Raw genomic sequence first — 18,870 nt, 5'->3', positions numbered from 1 at the left:
AATTTTATTGTTTTATTTTTATTAAGTCACGTAGAAGGGAAATAATACACATTAAACAATAAAGTTCTCACTAGAGAATTTTATTGTTTTATTTTTATTAAGTCACGTACGTAGAAGGGAAATAATACAAAGTAAACAATAAAGTTCTAACTAGAGAATTTTATTTTTATTAAGTCACGTAGAAGGAAATAATACACATTAAACAATAAAGTTCTCACTAGAGAATTTTATTGTTTTATTTTTATTAAGTCACGTAGAAGGGAAATAATACAAAGTAAACAATAAAGTTCTAACTAGAGAATTTTATTTTTATTAAGTCACGTAGAAGGAAATAATACACATTAAACAATAAAGTTCTCACTAGAGAATTTTATTGTTTTATTTTTATTAAGTCACGTAGAAGGGAAATAATACAAAGTAAACAATAAAGTTCTAACTAGAGAATTTTATTTTTATTAAGTCACGTAGAAGGAAATAATACACATTAAACAATAAAGTTCTCACTAGAGAATTTTATTGTTTTATTTTTATTAAGTCACGTAGAAGGGAAATAATACAAAGTAAACAATAAAGTTCTAACTAGAGAATTTTATTTTTATTAAGTCACGTAGAAGGAAATAATACACATTAAACAATAAAGTTCTCACTAGAGAATTTTATTGTTTTATTTTTATTAAGTCACGTAGAAGGGAAATAATATACATTAAACAATAAAGTTCTCACTAGAGAATGTTATTGTTTTATTTTTATTAAGTCACGTACGTAGAAGGGAAATAATACAAAGTAAACAATAAAGTTCTAACTAGAGAATTTTATTTTTATTAAGTCACGTAGAAGGAAATAATACACATTAAACAATAAAGTTCTCACTAGAGAATTTTATTGTTTTATTTTTATTAAGTCACGTAGAAGGGAAATAATACAAAGTAAACAATAAAGTTCTAACTAGAGAATTTTATTTTTATTAAGTCACGTAGAAGGAAATAATACACATTAAACAATAAAGTTCTCACTAGAGAATTTTATTGTTTTATTTTTATTAAGTCACGTAGAAGGGAAATAATACAAAGTAAACAATAAAGTTCTAACTAGAGAATTTTATTTTTATTAAGTCACGTAGAAGGAAATAATACACATTAAACAATAAAGTTCTCACTAGAGAATTTTATTGTTTTATTTTTATTAAGTCACGTAGAAGGGAAATAATACAAAGTAAACAATAAAGTTCTAACTAGAGAATTTTATTTTTATTAAGTCACGTAGAAGGAAATAATACACATTAAACAATAAAGTTCTCACTAGAGAATTTTATTGTTTTATTTTTATTAAGTCACGTAGAAGGGAAATAATACAAAGTAAACAATAAAGTTCTAACTAGAGAATTTTATTTTTATTAAGTCACGTAGAAGGAAATAATACACATTAAACAATAAAGTTCTCACTAGAGAATTTTATTGTTTTATTTTTATTAAGTCACGTAGAAGGGAAATAATATACATTAAACAATAAAGTTCTCACTAGAGAATGTTATTGTTTTATTTTTATTAAGTCACGTACGTAGAAGGGAAATAATACAAAGTAAACAATAAAGTTCTAACTAGAGAATTTTATTTTTATTAAGTCACGTAGAAGGAAATAATACACATTAAACAATAAAGTTCTCACTAGAGAATTTTATTGTTTTATTTTTATTAAGTCACGTAGAAGGGAAATAATACAAAGTAAACAATAAAGTTCTAACTAGAGAATTTTATTTTTATTAAGTCACGTAGAAGGAAATAATACACATTAAACAATAAAGTTCTCACTAGAGAATTTTATTGTTTTATTTTTATTAAGTCACGTAGAAGGAAATAATACACATTAAACAATAAAGTTCTCACTAGAGAATTTTATTGTTTTATTTTTATTAAGTCACGTAGAAGGGAAATAATACAAAGTAAACAATAAAGTTCTAACTAGAGAATTTTATTTTTATTAAGTCACGTAGAAGGAAATAATACAAATTAAACAATAAAGTTCTCACTAGAGAATTTTATTGTTTTATTTTTATTAAGTCACGTAGAAGGGAAATAATACAAATTAAACAATAAAGTTCTCACTAGAGAATGTTATTGTTTTATTTTTCATTAAGTCACGTAGAAGGAAAATAATACAAATTAAACAATAAAGTTCTCACTGGAGAATTTTATTGTTTTATTTTTATTAAGTCACGTAGAAGGGAAATAATACAAATTAAACAATAAAGTTCTAACTAGAGAATTTTATTTTTATTAAGTCACGTAGAAGGGAAATAATACACATTAAACAATAAAGTTCTCACTAGAGAATTTTATTTTTATTAAGTCACGTAGAAGGAAATAATACACATTAAACAATAAAGTTCTCACTGGAGAATTTTATTGTTTTATTTTTATTAAGTCACGTACGTAGAAGGGAAATAATACAAAGTAAACAATAAAGTTCTAACTAGAGAATTTTATTTTTATTAAGTCACGTAGAAGGAAATAATACACATTAAACAATAAAGTTCTCACTAGAGAATTTTATTGTTTTATTTTTATTAAGTCACGTAGAAGGGAAATAATACAAAGTAAACAATAAAGTTCTAACTAGAGAATTTTATTTTTATTAAGTCACGTAGAAGGAAATAATACACATTAAACAATAAAGTTCTCACTAGAGAATTTTATTGTTTTATTTTTATTAAGTCACGTAGAAGGGAAATAATACAAAGTAAACAATAAAGTTCTAACTAGAGAATTTTATTTTTATTAAGTCACGTAGAAGGAAATAATACACATTAAACAATAAAGTTCTCACTAGAGAATTTTATTGTTTTATTTTTATTAAGTCACGTAGAAGGAAATAATACACATTAAACAATAAAGTTCTCACTAGAGAATTTTATTGTTTTATTTTTATTAAGTCACGTACGTAGAAGGGAAATAATACAAAGTAAACAATAAAGTTCTAACTAGAGAATTTTATTTTTATTAAGTCACGTAGAAGGAAATAATACACATTAAACAATAAAGTTCTCACTAGAGAATTTTATTGTTTTATTTTTATTAAGTCACGTAGAAGGGAAATAATACAAAGTAAACAATAAAGTTCTAACTAGAGAATTTTATTTTTATTAAGTCACGTAGAAGGAAATAATACACATTAAACAATAAAGTTCTCACTAGAGAATTTTATTGTTTTATTTTTATTAAGTCACGTAGAAGGGAAATAATACAAAGTAAACAATAAAGTTCTAACTAGAGAATTTTATTTTTATTAAGTCACGTAGAAGGAAATAATACACATTAAACAATAAAGTTCTCACTAGAGAATTTTATTGTTTTATTTTTATTAAGTCACGTAGAAGGGAAATAATACAAAGTAAACAATAAAGTTCTAACTAGAGAATTGTATTTTTATTAAGTCACGTAGAAGGAAATAATACAAATTAAACAATAAAGTTCTCACTAGAGAATTTTATTGTTTTATTTTTATTAAGTCACGTAGAAGGGAAATAATACAAATTAAACAATAAAGTTCTCACTAGAGAATGTTATTGTTTTATTTTTCATTAAGTCACGTAGAAGGAAAATAATACAAATTAAACAATAAAGTTCTCACTGGAGAATTTTATTGTTTTATTTTTATTAAGTCACGTAGAAGGGAAATAATACAAATTAAACAATAAAGTTCTAACTAGAGAATTTTATTTTTATTAAGTCACGTAGAAGGGAAATAATACACATTAAACAATAAAGTTCTCACTAGAGAATGTTATTGTTTTATTTTTATTAAGTCACGTAGAAGGAAAATAATACAAATTAAACAATAAAGTTCACACTAGAGAATGTTATTGTTTAATTTTTATTAAGTCACGTAGAAGGAAATTAATACAAATTAAACAATAAAGTTCACACTAGAGAATGTTATTGTTTATTTTTTATTATTTCCCTTCTACGTGACTTTACCGAAAGAACCAAGAATATGAATCCCTGCAGTCACGAATGCTTTAAATCGAAATTCATCGGCCGTTTGTTGCGGCCCTGCTCGGGGGATCTCTCCCCGACTAATTCGCGTGGCCTCAGAGTGCACCTAGCCTGGCACAAGCGCCGCGGTGACGTGGCCTGGTGGTCGGGATGGTGTGGGGAGCCGTGAGCGCGCATCTGCATAGCAAAATGTGGCTGGTGAACCGGAACGTCGTCACTTTGACACCAATCCACACCGCCCCCCGGGGCGAACATTCTGCCACCAAATCCGCAAACACGCGGCGAACTGCGAGGCAGTTGACACGGTGTTGGGGGTACGCGGGGTTCTTAGGGGCCGTCCATAAATGACGTCACGCACCTAGGGGGTCGGGGGCGGTCAGACATTTGTGACGATGTGTGACAAGGGAGGGGGGGGGGGGTTTGAGAAATGTGACGTCACATCAAAATGCGCAACTTTAAATAAATATAGACAACACGCGTTCTACTTAATTAAATAGACTTTTTAAATAAATGTTTTCGCCTACAACATCAGAGTGCAGCGCCACATTAAATACGCACTACAATGGCAATAGTTTAAAGCGATTTGAAGCATGTGTTATATATATATTTTTTTGGGGGGCAGAGATTTGTGACGTCATATTTGAGGGGGGGGGGGGCCTGACTTTTTGTGACGCCGTGTTTAGTTTTGTTTCAGTTTTCAGTTTATTTATTTTGGTATAGCCCTGTGAGCCATTCGGCTCTTGAATCGGGTGCAACCACAACAAACAAACAAAACTAAAAACACGAACAAGAAAAACATCTTAAAGTGACTAAGTGTTGACTGTGCAAACAGAAAATCCATGAAAAAAAACATCAAAATATTCCTGAAAAAAAGCACCGTACACCAACGCTGTGTGCAAAAAAATCCCAGTGGGATTCAAGTCAAACAACAACAACCACAAAAAATACTTAGATTAAGGCCATCAGTCTAACGCCGTACTACAACAAAACAAACATGTCCAAACTAAAAAAAAAACTTTTCGAAATCACCAAAAAATAAAGCCATCATTGCAACGTAACAGTGATCACAGGGGCTGACGAGGGGGAGGTTCAAAAATCGTTCAAAATCTCGCGTGACGTCATTTCTTGACGGCCCCTTAACCACCGACAATCACCTTAACTCGTCAACCCCAAAGGTCTCTCAAACGAGTCGACTCGAGTCCCGTAATCTCTGCGATAGCGCACCGCTTAACCACCGCCGCCACCACCAAATCCTAGGATCGGATCTCACCCAGATGCGGGCAGGACAACGCTGCTGTGCGAACAGAGTGAAACCAGTTTAACACGTATGCTAACCAGAATAAACAACAGCAATGCTCATTCGAGCTCATGAATATCGCAACCGCCTCCTGGCTTGGACAGCATATTAACTTCTGGTTTAAATAAACCTTTCTTTAGCAAATGTTAAGTTTTACATAGTTAAATTGGGGGTCATGAAACATCTGGACCACCCTGTGCTTTCGATTCCAGAGTCGATCCTAAATCTAGAATTTGACGGAATCGATTCGGATTTCGATTTCAACTGAACAGGTCTTACAGAGCATTTAGCTTTCAAATATATTCTAGATTTAAAGCTTTCGTGACTGCTAGGATCCATACTCTTTGGTTCTATTGGGTAAAGTCACGTAGGTGAAAATAAAATAACAAAAATAGAACCGAAGAGTATTAAAATATATTATTGCCGGATTAATACAGCATGGACAATTTCAATAAATAAGTTATTAAAGCGAGCCGAAGGTTCTGAATTTGTTGTGATACCTGACGTTGACATCAGACTCGAATTAATAAAATAAGTAAATGTTCAATTTCGATGAAAAGATTTGGGCATCTATCGTGGGGTGAGTGACCCCAATTGGTACCAAAATAGAATCGATTCAGCAACTCAACAGGTAGATTATTGGAATCTATTCCGGGATTCCACATCAATATCCATCGGAATATCAACAGGCCCGGTGCGCACCATCTTGAGAAATGAAACAATTGAAGATACAAGCCACGGTAGTGCGATTGTGGCCATGCAATCCAAACTGTGGCACTTTGTAAACCACTGTAGTCTGTGCCCCGTTCATCAGAGGAATGGCAATTATCTCGCCAGGTGTACAGGAGGTCGTGGGTTCGATCCCGACCCGTGGTCACGTGGATTTTTCTCCAGGTCCTCCGGGTTTTGCCCCTCCACATTTAGAATCAAGGTGCGTTCATGGTGTTTGGGGCTGCTATACATTTCCACGGTGCTAATCCACTTCGTTGAGCTATCATTTGTGTCCAGGTCGTGTCTGAAAATAATCTATATATAGCTCAGTGGGCTTTACCTGGGTAAGAAAAAAATAATTATTTTTGTTTTATTTGTACATTTATTTAAGTGATTTGTTTACCTTTGCTTTAGTTTGCACCCATCGTGTTTATGGATTGTTTAGTTGTAACGTTCTTACCCGCCCATACTGAACATTTGTTAAAAAGAGCCTCATAGCTGATCGCATTGCTTCACTATAAATAAATCTTCTGATTCTGATTGTCGATGCATCAACGACATTGCCTTGGCTAAATCCACCTACATTGCTGGTCGCATTGCAAACAGTGGTAACAAACCTTATTTTCATGTATCAGTCAACTTTTGAGTAAGAAATCATCTGCTGATTTCTGTACGAAATATCCAAAACAGTTTTTTCCCGATAAATATTCAATTGTCCAGTCCAAATACTGTTTCTTCCCTCTGTTCCCTCTCTTTCCTCCTTGCCTCTGGCTCAGTTCGAGGCCACATTGTTGACTGAGTTTCCCGCAATTTCAGCTGCGGAACTCATCTCGATATTTGCGGTCTCTCGACCTACCGGCTGTTCACTGGATCCCTTCCCTTCTAGGCTGTAATGGGACAATTCTCTTATACTGAGGCCGTTCATCGTCAGTCTTCTCAACAGGTTCCTCTGAAACCCGCACAGCTCTGGACATTTTTAAGAAAGCTGCGGTCACCCCAATTTTAAAAAGCCGGCTCTTGAGCCAGAGCTTACTACAGAAAATGATCGCCCAATATCTCACCTACCGTATTTGTCTACGATTCTGGACCGAGCGGACGTCACTACTTTACATCAGCACATGTCCTCAAACTATCTATTTGACCACTTTCAATCGGCGTTCAGACCAGCGCATAGCACCGAGACTGATCTGGTAAGGGTGGTTAATGATTTACTTTTGTCAGCAGATCCAGGCTTTGTCAGCCTTTATCTTGTTGTGCAGTCATCGGTGACAGGGCCGACACCAACATCTCGCTAAACCTGAAAACCTGCTTCTCCGACAGGGGGCAGACACCCTATGATGTGTTAAGCAAAAATGAGACTCCGTGTGTGAAACGGGGAAGAGAATTGTCTGTTGGACTATTGTGTCGGAGGTCTTTTTTAAAGTTATTAATTTCCGCCATTTCTCATGAGCGTTACATTTGAGTACTTTCAAATTTAGGAAAAGTATCCATTATAAATTAGTATTTGTTATATATTTAGCTAGCTTTACTACCCGGCTTCGCCCGAGACTTGGATTTTTGTCTTGGATTAATACACGGCCTATGTGGAGGGTGGGGGGGTGCATGACGTCAGCAGGCACACTGCGTGACGCTGCCGCATGTGGGTGACATCACAGATGCGACGTCACCATTCACTTGCTGTACAGAATATTACATGCATTATTGCGCCCCCCACCCCCCCCCCCCAAAATACAAAAGTCTATTTGTATATTTTTTGCATTGTGTACAGTCTGCTGGAAGCTACCCAAATGCCAAATTTCAAGTTTGTTGCATGTTGGGAAGTATGCTAAACATTTTTAACAGACACGCATTCACAAATTTCCCTTATATATACATAAAGTTATTTGCATTATTTATAGCAAAGCTTGCCATTGTTTACCCTGTATTTGCTGCTTAATGGCAATACCTCTGTTTTATAAAGTATAGTCTCGTAAAAAAAGTCAGAAACATAAAAAAGCTAACAATATTTTTCAATATATTGCCGCATGATGACTAAAACAACAGTTCCTGGTTTCTCAAGCGGGGTTACTAGACCGATTTTGTAGGAGGATTGGAAATGGCCAACTGTGCAAGAGGCATTGGTGAGATTGGCGAGAATTCTGGAGAGTTCTGTGGAACACTGTTTGAATAGGGAACTTGTGAGGGTGTTCATAGGAGACGACCAGACGTAAATAGTTTGGATTAGGGCGAAGACATCCTTCGGCAGCATCGGCAAGAATAAAAGGATTGCAATGTAGTAGGATGAGTTGGGGGGTTCGGGGCCATGGCGTGGTGGCAAGTTTGTTGGTGACGTACGTGCTGAAGGAGGTTGCGGGCTTCAATGAAGCTTGTGGGCCACTGGCTGCGTGCTAGGCTGCTGCCGGGATGGAGGAGGTCTTTGAGGTTCATGAGAAGCTAGTGCAAAACCTCGGTCACATTTATATGTTATGGAAATGGGTTTACAAATTAACTGCACATTTTTATTTAACTGTTTTACTCTAAAACGCTGGTTCTAAACCTTTTTGGTGTAGTGGCATGTCAACGAAGACCACTTTGTCTCCATGCCACCCACCTGCCACCACTTCAATATTTATAATTTTATTATGACCTCAATACAGAGAGATCACAATTTGGCATTGACTTTCCCCACACATAAACCTACACAATTTTTCCTGCACTTTCCCCATACCACAACCTCTACTCCCTATCTCATAATAACCTTTCTAGGGGTCGTTGGGTTGCATGCCCCACAGGTTGAGACCTGCTGTCCTGATGCAAACATTTTCAGTTCACCTGCAAATGTTTACATTTCAGATAATAAAGCAAACTAAACTGGACAATTGAGACTGACCAAACAAAATAACAGTACAAATGAGATAATGCAAATGAAGAACTGAATTGAATCACAATCCTGAAACTTAACAATCCATCCAACTGCACACTATGTGGTGAATGGTTACATGCATGTCGTGTATGATGATAATGGCTTGAGCTGCGGTGAGCTGCGCTCTCTGCTTATACGCGTTCCTTCAGGCTGTCCTGAGGTTATGTGTAAAAACTGAGGCAGCTGTGACTCCCAAAAAATAATAAAGGGCAGTCAACTAAGCAGATTCATTGCCTAATATGATATGTATGGTCCGTCAAATAACCGTGTATTTCTGTATTGTGCTAGGGGTTGTGGACCTCGCTTAAACCGCACTCGAACGCAGCATGGGCGATGCGCGTGCACCTTCCGCAAATGGATGATCAAATAATTGCCGTACTGCGATTGTGGTGAAGTCAGAACCGTCAAATGATTCACCGACGAACGCACATCCTGGCGTTGTCGCTGCAATCCGTACAGCGTCTACCGTCTCCTTGAAATAACTTAGCATTCAACTATAACACGTTTCAAAACGTTAGCTTTTCCCTTCTGTCATGTGAAAGGAGAAGTTGTTTGAAATGGATTGAGCCGAGTTTCTTTTAAGCTGAAACCTTTTTCAAGCACACGTTTATTTCACATCGACCTGCTTTCGTCCCCGAGCAGTTACATCTACTCATGGCCAAATTCAATTGTTGCATTCTATTTTAATTTGTCCATGTATCGGGCCTTCATATTGGTACCAGTAAGCATGTGGATTACAGAGCATGCTGCTGGAAGAGGGTGTCAGCTGATGAGCAAAACACTGTTCCCTATCGTCAATCCACCACTGAGTAAGGTCCTCCCCACGCCGTTTTGGCAAGCCACAGTGTGACCATGTAACCCAAACTATGCACCATATTGTAAACCACTGTAGTCTTCTCTATTTCAATGCATGAATAGCAAAACTACACAAACTCTCTCCTGAAGACCCTCGTAGCTAGCAGAGCTCTTCACATTGGCACTTAGCTCCCAAAAATATTGCCAAAAGCAAAAAGAGAATTAACGGTTTGGACACGAGTACCCGGTGCTATTATCAGAAGCATGCGTTCAGCACGAGCTGTTTTACAACGCTAGGCCAAAGTTTGGCAGCTTGATCATGACGGATCTAACTTAATGCCAGCGCTGGCCCAACGTGAGCGTGTTTACCGGGAACCCAAGTGATTTGTTGAGCAATTATTCAAGCATGTGAGCTTTGTTGAGAACCCATTTAGTCGGGTGAGAATAAAAGTTGACCAGGTGAGAAACCGTTCACCCAGGTGAAAACTCATGAATCCAGGATAAACCCAACCGTGTCATGTTGGAGTCTGTTAATTGGGGGGCACGTAACAGACCTTAAGTCGGTACCCGTCCACTGCAATGATGTCACGACCATTAGCTCAGTGCATCTCTTGTCCGAACGCTCAATTCATGAAGGGGATCAGCGCAGCGGCCTGTCGATGAATCTCAAAGCCAGGAGGTGTGCGATGTTTGGGTCACGGATTCAGCATTTATTCTGGATGTCCACGTTGCGATACTCTGTTCGACAACATTATTCCGGATCTGGGTGAGATCCTAGGATGATGACAGCGCGATCCCAGATGGGGGATGGGGACTCTAGTTGGCAGTGCGGTACATTGTTGATGTCTTGGTTGATGTGGGTAGGTTTTCGTTGGCAAGAAGCGAATTGCCTGATGATGCTGGATGTAATTACCAGCGAAACGTCGTACTCAAACTGTAAATGTTGTGGATTCACTCTTCAACACACCGGTGGGCTAAAGTAGTGAACTATTTGTCTTTTGTCAACGTGACACTTTTTTGCTGATTGGCCGTGTCGGGTGATGGACGGTTAACGACACATTTATAAATAACGCGATCCAACCCAAACACCTTTATTATGAACCCATACTACCATTATTTTTTTCGAAACCGCACGTACAAAACTAGACTGCGATTAAAACATTTAATAAAGAGATAAACGTTGAGTTGATGCAAAATTGTGTTCTGTTATTTGTGTCGGTCCAGACGCTCGCCGTGTGCACGAGGTGCCCCGGGAGGGCCACGTCCTCGGCCGTGGTTGGGTTCTGTAACGCCACGCTGGCGCGCAGACTCAGCGGACGGTGCTGCTTGAGCGCCGGGGACATCCATGACACCGTCTTGGGGTGAGTCCGTGGCTGTCAATGTTTAATACAGTATGTTTTCCTGTAGCGCACGTTTTCATAATGCGAATTGGATATAACGCGATGAATGTATTCGGGAACACGTTTTTTTTTTTATAATGCAGATGCGAATTGCTATAACGTGATGGAGTGAACGGCACTACGTCGCGCGAGTAGGAATAAGCAGTTGTACGGCTGCCTCGGCGTAGCGTCACACGGCGGGATGCTGCTGGATGCTTCTAGATGCGACCCACGCACTTCAGTCGTTGTTCAGCCTGCATACGCCTCATGTGATATCGCGGACTGTGCTTTACCCTATATTATATATATTATAACGCAATTTTTCCATAACACGTTTTTCTTCAGGAAAGCAACTACCACGTTATCGGAGAACATGCTATACTGAGCTCATAGCAGTGTTGGCTGGATGGTTCAGACATCAGAGCGCTGATCTGGCGTGACTGGGATTCTGGGTGCGAAGCGATTAGACCGGCTTCTCAAGTGTAGCGAGTTGGTCTCAGCCCGGTCACCAATGACTGGACACAAAAGAACCCCATCACATTGCATTTGCTTCTATACTTATTTTGGATAGATTCCAGCTCAGAAAAAAAAATGTCGGTTTGACTGTCATGGACGGGGGTCTGCAACCTCAGGCTCCAGAGCCTAATGCGGCTGTTTTAGGACTGCTGCTTCATGACGTTATTTATTAACCACCACCGTCTCGTATTCACCACAGTGCATTGCGGCTCTTGAAATATTGAGCTTTTTAACCGAATTCGAAAAAAATGGCTCTTGTTATTTTGGTTGCCGGATCCCTGGTCATGGGTTCAAACATTACTCTCAAGCGGTGCAGGTGAGAAAGTGCTTCCGCATACCGTGTGGACCACAGATTACTTCAAAGGATCTCGGAGGTAGCTCTGTGATATCCACTTGCTGCGAGAGGTCCGAATGAATACTTCATTTTATGATGTGACACCCAATGGTACCATTGGGATAACATTTTTGGAAAAAGAAAAAACGCAAAAGAAATGTGTTAAAATATGAATACCTTTGTTATCTTATCGGCAAAATAATTCACCAGAAACCTGTTTGTCTTTTGTTTGAAAATCGCACTGTAATCATATTTCAAATGATGATTTTAGGTAACAAACCGCAAGGCACATCTAATTACCCAATTAAGAGACCATTATTTTTAATATTTTTATCTCAAGAATCCATCGGAGACCAATTTGAGAGTATTGCCTAGAGAGTGATTCTCTGTGATTATTCTGTCGGTCTGTTTTCTTCATCTTATAGCATCGTCTCTGTTGCTAGTTTGTGGCTCTAAGTTATGCGATTTGGATGTAAAGTTGGGGTGGACAGTGAATGTTATCATCGTTTCCGTATAATTATTGCCATTTCATTATTTCCAGGCTGGACCTCAGCTTCTGTCAAATCACGACTGTGGAAGGACTACTGGATAATGCATCCAAAGCTGAAGTGATGTAAGTGCATGCGCTTTTATCATTGACGTTGCTAAGCAGAGGCCGTATGATTTTTAATACACAGCACCGGTAACAGAGGAACTGGAGTGTGGATGCGAAGTGAGAATTGACACACGTCTCGAATTTCTGGTGAGAATCCGGAATGTCAACTGAAGAAGAGTTTGCTGGTGTAAACAAATGCGCCTGGGAAACATTGATCCAAAAGGCTGTTAGGCTGCTGGACTTAATTATACTTTATTATGCTTTTTAGTTAGTGAAACACCATTGCCTGGATATATGCTTTTTAATCGTTACCCACAAGTCACTAAGACAGCTTGTAATTTAATATTGTACACGATTGAATTGAGTCGGTTCATATTAGAAGAGAGTTCCACGCCATGCTCTGTGAGGATAGAAAAAAAGAGATATGTCCCTTCCTGCAGTGATGACAGAGTAATTCATGATGTTGGCTCTTCACCTGGGTAATCAGGGTCAGGGTCTTGACAGTTCAGCCGACCTGAGTGTCACCCATCGATCCCTCCATGGTGACTCCCCTCTTGGGCTCGAGAGGAGAGATGAGCGATGTTCAGTCCTGCAGCGTGGCGGCTGCCCGCAGTGCGGATGCAAGAAGTCGGCCAAGCGTGGTGACCGTGTCCTGGCAATTGGAGGTGGGATCATGGCTCTGGAGACCAACGAAACGCAAGGGCACCATTAGCAGAGAGGCAAGGAGTAGACAGATTGATGAGGAGAGGAAGGTTGAAGTAATGACCAAATATAACAGCGGTTGCAGAGACGTAAAAGAACATGTTAATACATACGCTGCTTAAAAAGACATTATAATTGTTCGTAAAAGTGGGGCTGGGTTGTTGATTGAGACTAATGACGGAGCGGCGGCCAAGGGCGTGAACATGCGCGAGAGGACATCTGCTATGGAGATGGAGCGATGAAATTGGCTCGTGTGGAGTGCGAGGTTGATTATAACATCACAGGACCTTGAGAGATGGCGACAGCTTGGGGAGGGCCTTCATCCAGCAATGGATTGGTGTTTGGCTGATAATCATGAGCAGAAAAACAAGGAGATGACAGATTGATGATGGGAAAATGGCTTTTGTAAATTGAGTGTAGAATCATGATTAATGACAGATTCATGTTGATTATCATCTACCAGAGCCAAATTCCATCCCATCACATCCCAAATATAAAAGTACTATTCCATTCGTGACCAGGCGTGTTTTTTTTTTGCAGGAGAAGATCTATATTGCATTCAAAGAACAAAAAAATTAGTGGTGGGAAAAATACCCATGTTACTGTATCTGTTAATATTTGCATTTTGACCAAGCAAGGTTGAGGTCCTGGCCATCAATCCCCAGGTTCCATCTAAAATTATATTCTCAAGTAGAGTGCGTGTGCTGTGATCTTGGTCCGGTCATCAGTTCTGCTTCTTGTCAACCCATGTCATGCATTTACATTTATTCAATTGTATAGGTATGCCGAATTTCCCTTTATTAAGATGCTGTGCCTTTCTTCTTAATTATTAACCAAGGTTGCCAGGCAAAGACAGCTTTAGACATTTCACATGCTATTCTTCGGGTCTTTGGTGATTTGCTTTCATTTGGATCATTCAGTCTAAACATCTTCGGGAGGTGGGCGGGAGGGGATTGCACTTATTTACGTACGCGTTAATCAGGCATGCCATGTGCTTTTATAACCATTTGCTCTTGAGGGTTGCGGTTACAACATGGGGCATCTCTGGAGAAGTGTAATCGGTATTGTGGGCAGTAGAGGGCAGTACGTCTTCACCATCGTGCTCTGACCGCTATGGTGAAGTACGGTTGGTTGTATACCCAAATAAGCCTCAAGACCTGCAAGATGTGGGGAGGCCCTCGTCCAGCAGTGGGTAGACAAACAGCTCCTGATTCGTGCACACGGATAAGTATAGAGGATTATTTTGTGATTAATCGGTGTTGAGCCTGGGTAGTGCTTGGTACAATGCATTCTAGGTTGACAAAGGCTGCTGCAAGGCTGTGCTACGTACTGGTCAGCAGAGAGCAGTGCAGGAAAAAAAATCTATTGCTTTGTTGGGATTATTTGCTGCCACCTCTGACCAGCGTGGAGAAGTATGATAACAACAAAAAAATAACCCACGTGACCCACACGGCGTGGGGAGGCCCTGGTCCAAAAGTGCAAGGAAGCAGCTTTTACACAACAAAAACCTCGACAAAGACTTACATGTTGAAATAGAGCAGTGTGCCCTGCTTTTAATTGAATATATAGAGAGTCCTCACTTAACGTCGATTCAATCAACGTTGTTTCCTTATACCGTCGCCAATACAATCGGAAATATATTCCTTTATAACGTCACGACGTTCACTTTTACATCATCGCCGCGAGCAACGGGGGAACCGTTTTGTGAGGCGCAGAGCGTAGCCGCGCATAGCACAATGTGACGAGGTCCCAGCATCCCTTGAACCCCATCTCATTCTTTGCCATATTATTGTGTGGACCGACATTTGGATATCGTTTCATCTTGCTATTGTGGTACACTCCTTCTGAACCATGAGACAAAAATGGCCAGCAAGTGTTTGATATCGGTAGAATTGGTAGTAAGCATTATCTTATTGAAATGAATATTTCTTTATATTAATATTTATTTAAATGTATACGTATTTCTTTTATATTAAGTTGCAGTAATTCAACGTTATAACTGCGTTTTGGTCTGGTAAAAATGTACATTTGAACATTACCTTCGATGTTACTTTATATCTTATGGGGAAAATAGGTTCACTTTACATCGTTCCGCTTGAAGTCTCACTGCATGAACGCAATGATGACGTTAAGCAAGGACTCCTTGTATGCACGAAATGTTTTTGAGGCAGTGTTTCATTGATTACAGGGTTTTTTTTCTCTTTTATTTACACCCTTCTACTGTGTTTGTGCCTCCTGAAGCCTGATGCAGAATCTTTGGGATGGAGGTTTGAGGAATGTTGTGCATTATTTGGCAAAGGAATGTGCAATGTTTTGAAATGCCAATGCGTGAAGTCGTGTTGGACAAAGTCCCTTTGGCAATCACACAGCCAACACATTTTTTAGTACTATAAATGCCAGAGGTGAAGATGTTACATTTGGTGAGATGTTATCTCCCTCTCCTGCTATGCAGGAGGTCGTGAGTTTGATCCCAACCCCAATGCCTGTATATTTGGAGTTTGCATGTTCTCCTCGTGGTGGCATGGATTTTTCTCCGGGTCTTCCAGTTTTTCCCTCCACATTTAGAATTAACATGCGTTTAGAGTATTTGGCTGCTATACATTTCCAAATGATAAGCCTCCACTTTGAGCTATCATTTTTGGCCATGTCGATTCTGAAAAAGAGCTATGTAGCTCATTGGGCCTTACCTGGTAAAATAAAATTAGTAGTCCTAGATTTACGTGTCAGGCAGTGTGAACACTGCAAAAAAAGAGATTAGTATTCCCATCCATTCCCCCCACCCTCAACACCAACTCTCCTCTATGATATATCCCGCTACGATGCCCCAGGTCATGATATCTTAAGGAGTTAGTGATTCAGTTGAATAATTTGCGTGATCTCTCAAAGGGCAGCAACATGTGCAGGTATCATTGAGATAATGAAAGTTTGTGGCTTGTTTATATTAAACAGTTTGCACCCTGAGTTGTTGTAAACTACAAATATGTTCTTCCACAGTTTGGCAGTGGCCTTTTGAGTGTTGATCAGTTTACGGCACAGGGAGACACTTGTAACGCTAATCGTAAGTAAAATAAAAATGAAACGTACATTATGAGCAGCGAACGTCTTTTACGATTTGTTTTCCTCATTTGTACTTGAGCATATCGACACGAGTGCCAGCGTGGCCAAGGACACGACTCACAGTTGGAAGGTCCGAAGCCCCACTCGATTTCTACGTCCCCTGCAGTAGATCATGTGTACTTCTTTATGCAACGTCAACAACAGTTGTATAGATGGTCCGACCCTGATCATAGGAATGTTGAAATTTCCAACAAGCTTGGTACCGCATAGATGAGCACCCCCACCCCTGGTCATTTTTGTGATAGACAAAATGTTTGTCTTCCTTAAATGTTAAATTACTTGATGTGTGTGTTCATTGATTGGTGTGATATGTTATGGGTGGGAGCGGTGGTGCAGTGCTTCGTGCGCTGCATTTTGTGTGAACTTCGCGACCTGAGTTGGATTCCCGGCTATGGCTGACAGCAGTGGTGATGAATAATATATGCACCAAGCCTGGGACTCCCCGCTCGCCTTCACAACCCACACTGACTAGTGTGGTGAAGTATGATCAAGCAACCCCCCATGATCAATAAGGTGTGATAATGGCTGTAAACTATTAGAAATCACTATTTACTGTTGACCTCGGTCATGAAAAATGCTAATAAACTGCGTATTTTATCTCGTTGGGTTTCCATTCATGATGTCCTTTCACTCATGGCCTTGGAAAGTCCGTGAAATCCAGTTAGGCTGGGTGACTGGTGGAAAGGATCAGACTTTAAAAAATGAAAGCACCGGCATAAACCGAGGGGCGTGAGCTTTTTTATGGATCGGTTTATTCTAAGGCATGAAGGAAATTATCCCAAAAGAAGGATGGCTGGCTCAGTCGTCATCCATCAAATGCTTCCTTCTGAAGTTCTCGCGTGAATCCCTGTGCCGCCTTTTTGTTCGAATCCTACGTAGTGCGAGAAAGGGGGAAGGAAAAAAAAAGAAAGCATTGTGAGAGTCATTCTGCTCTAACTGTGCTGCCGGCACACGGCATTCGCAAGTAATTGATGGGCGAGGCGAAATGAAGGATGATGGTAATGGCGCAGCCCGGCATGTAGAGTTTTTTTAATGGGCCTTCGGAGAAATAGAATGCTTTCAAATAGCGGCTGACCTTATTGGGGTGTATATCCCAGTAATGTGCGGCGGGACACATATGTTGTGACGTTCTCTGGAAATTGTGAAGGCTCCGAAGCAGTTCATGACCTCTTATTGAAGCCAAGGAAAATTGTTTAGCAATGGATATTAATCACTTTTTTTGGTGGATATTTGTGTGTGTGTGTGTGTTTGTATGTGTGTAAGGACAGTACGGGGCCTAGTGGCCGTAATTAATAATTGCAGAGACAGGGACAGACAGGGCCAAATGAGGTGAGAGAGAGAGTTCGTGGAAAAGGGGCGTGGCTGAGTCGGCGGGGGGATAAAAGGCGGCGCGTTTGCAGGGCTCAGGGCTGCTGCGGGGATCCGAAGTTGGACCGTCGTCGATGTCGTCATCAGGAAGTGGATCGTCCTCACCGTCTGGGAGCGGGTTGCCTTATTGTCTAGGTAGACCTAAGTAGATTATATTTATATTCTTAGTTTTTTCGGTAAAGTCACGTTGAAGAGAAACAACAAAATAACAAAATATATATAAAACAATAAAAATTCTCACGACGTTTCGACCATAACTCAAACGGTCATCATCAGGTGTGTCGGTGTGTCGGTTTGCAAACCGACACACCTGATGATGACCGTTTGAGTTATGGTCGAAACGTCGTGAGAATTTTTATTGTTTTATATACGGTCATCATCAGGTGTGTCGGTTTGCAAACCGACACACCTGATGATGACCGTTTGAGTTATGGTCGAAACGTCGTGAGAATTTTTATTGTTTTATATATATTTTGTTATTTTGTTGTTTCTCTTCAACGTGACTTTACCGAAAAAACTAAGAATATGAATTACTGCAGTCACGAAAGCTTTAAATCAAAATTTAGATTATATTTATCGTCGCCGTAGCTGTTACTTTGGTCGGCTCCTATATTGTCAGCCAGCTATGTAGGTGACGCCGTGTAGCAGTTACAGAAAGTTACCCACTCTACATAGTCAACTCGCGTCCGCGCGCTAGCATGCCATCGAGTCGGGCGGACCGGAATGGACAATAAATATATATATACATAACCTGGACAAGACCGTCTCTGAGTGCTACATTACACGTGTATGTTCGTCCACTTCACGAGGCTCCATTTAATGTAAGGAAGCTCATGGAAGAAGCTCCCTCACTGCCGGGGGCGGTTGCTCTTTTATCACTAGCAGGAGGCAAAGGAGTGACACAGCGAGCAGAGAGGATCGTGCGGCTGAAGCACAGCGAAGTGAGCAGTGGGGAGCACAAGCGGTGCAAACCACACTTTTTTTAGAGCGTGTCCCGTGACCTCCTGCCGGCCAGTGATTATCATTGCATATTTTCACAAAGTGCATTGAGCATTGCACAATCACTGTGGTGATGCTCTCGCTACCGGGTGGTGAATGACAGGTGTGTATGGTGGAGTGGTGCTATTGTGGTTAGCACACCGCACTATACTATTTCAGCAAC

At 39.7% G+C, this 18,870-nt stretch overlaps 1 protein-coding gene across 1 annotated transcript in view; it reads left to right on the top strand.

Moving 5' to 3' along the window:
• The window catches only part of ATRAID (all-trans retinoic acid induced differentiation factor), a 42,505-nt gene that overhangs the window by 2,804 nt on the left and 20,831 nt on the right, over positions 1-18,870 (top strand). The window contains exons 2-3 of the mRNA XM_032959647.2: positions 10,922-11,058; positions 12,468-12,539. Coding sequence (XP_032815538.1) covers positions 10,922-11,058; positions 12,468-12,539 — 209 coding nt within the window. The remainder of the gene's footprint in view (positions 1-10,921; positions 11,059-12,467; positions 12,540-18,870) is intronic.

Source organism: Petromyzon marinus, chromosome 23 (assembly GCF_048934315.1).
Source record: "Petromyzon marinus isolate PM22_M1 ecotype Great Lakes invasive population chromosome 23, UKy_Petmar_22M1.pri1.0, whole genome shotgun sequence".
Classification (NCBI taxonomy): Eukaryota; Metazoa; Chordata; class Hyperoartia; order Petromyzontiformes; family Petromyzontidae; genus Petromyzon; species Petromyzon marinus.
This window is presented reverse-complemented; position numbering and strand designations above follow the sequence as displayed.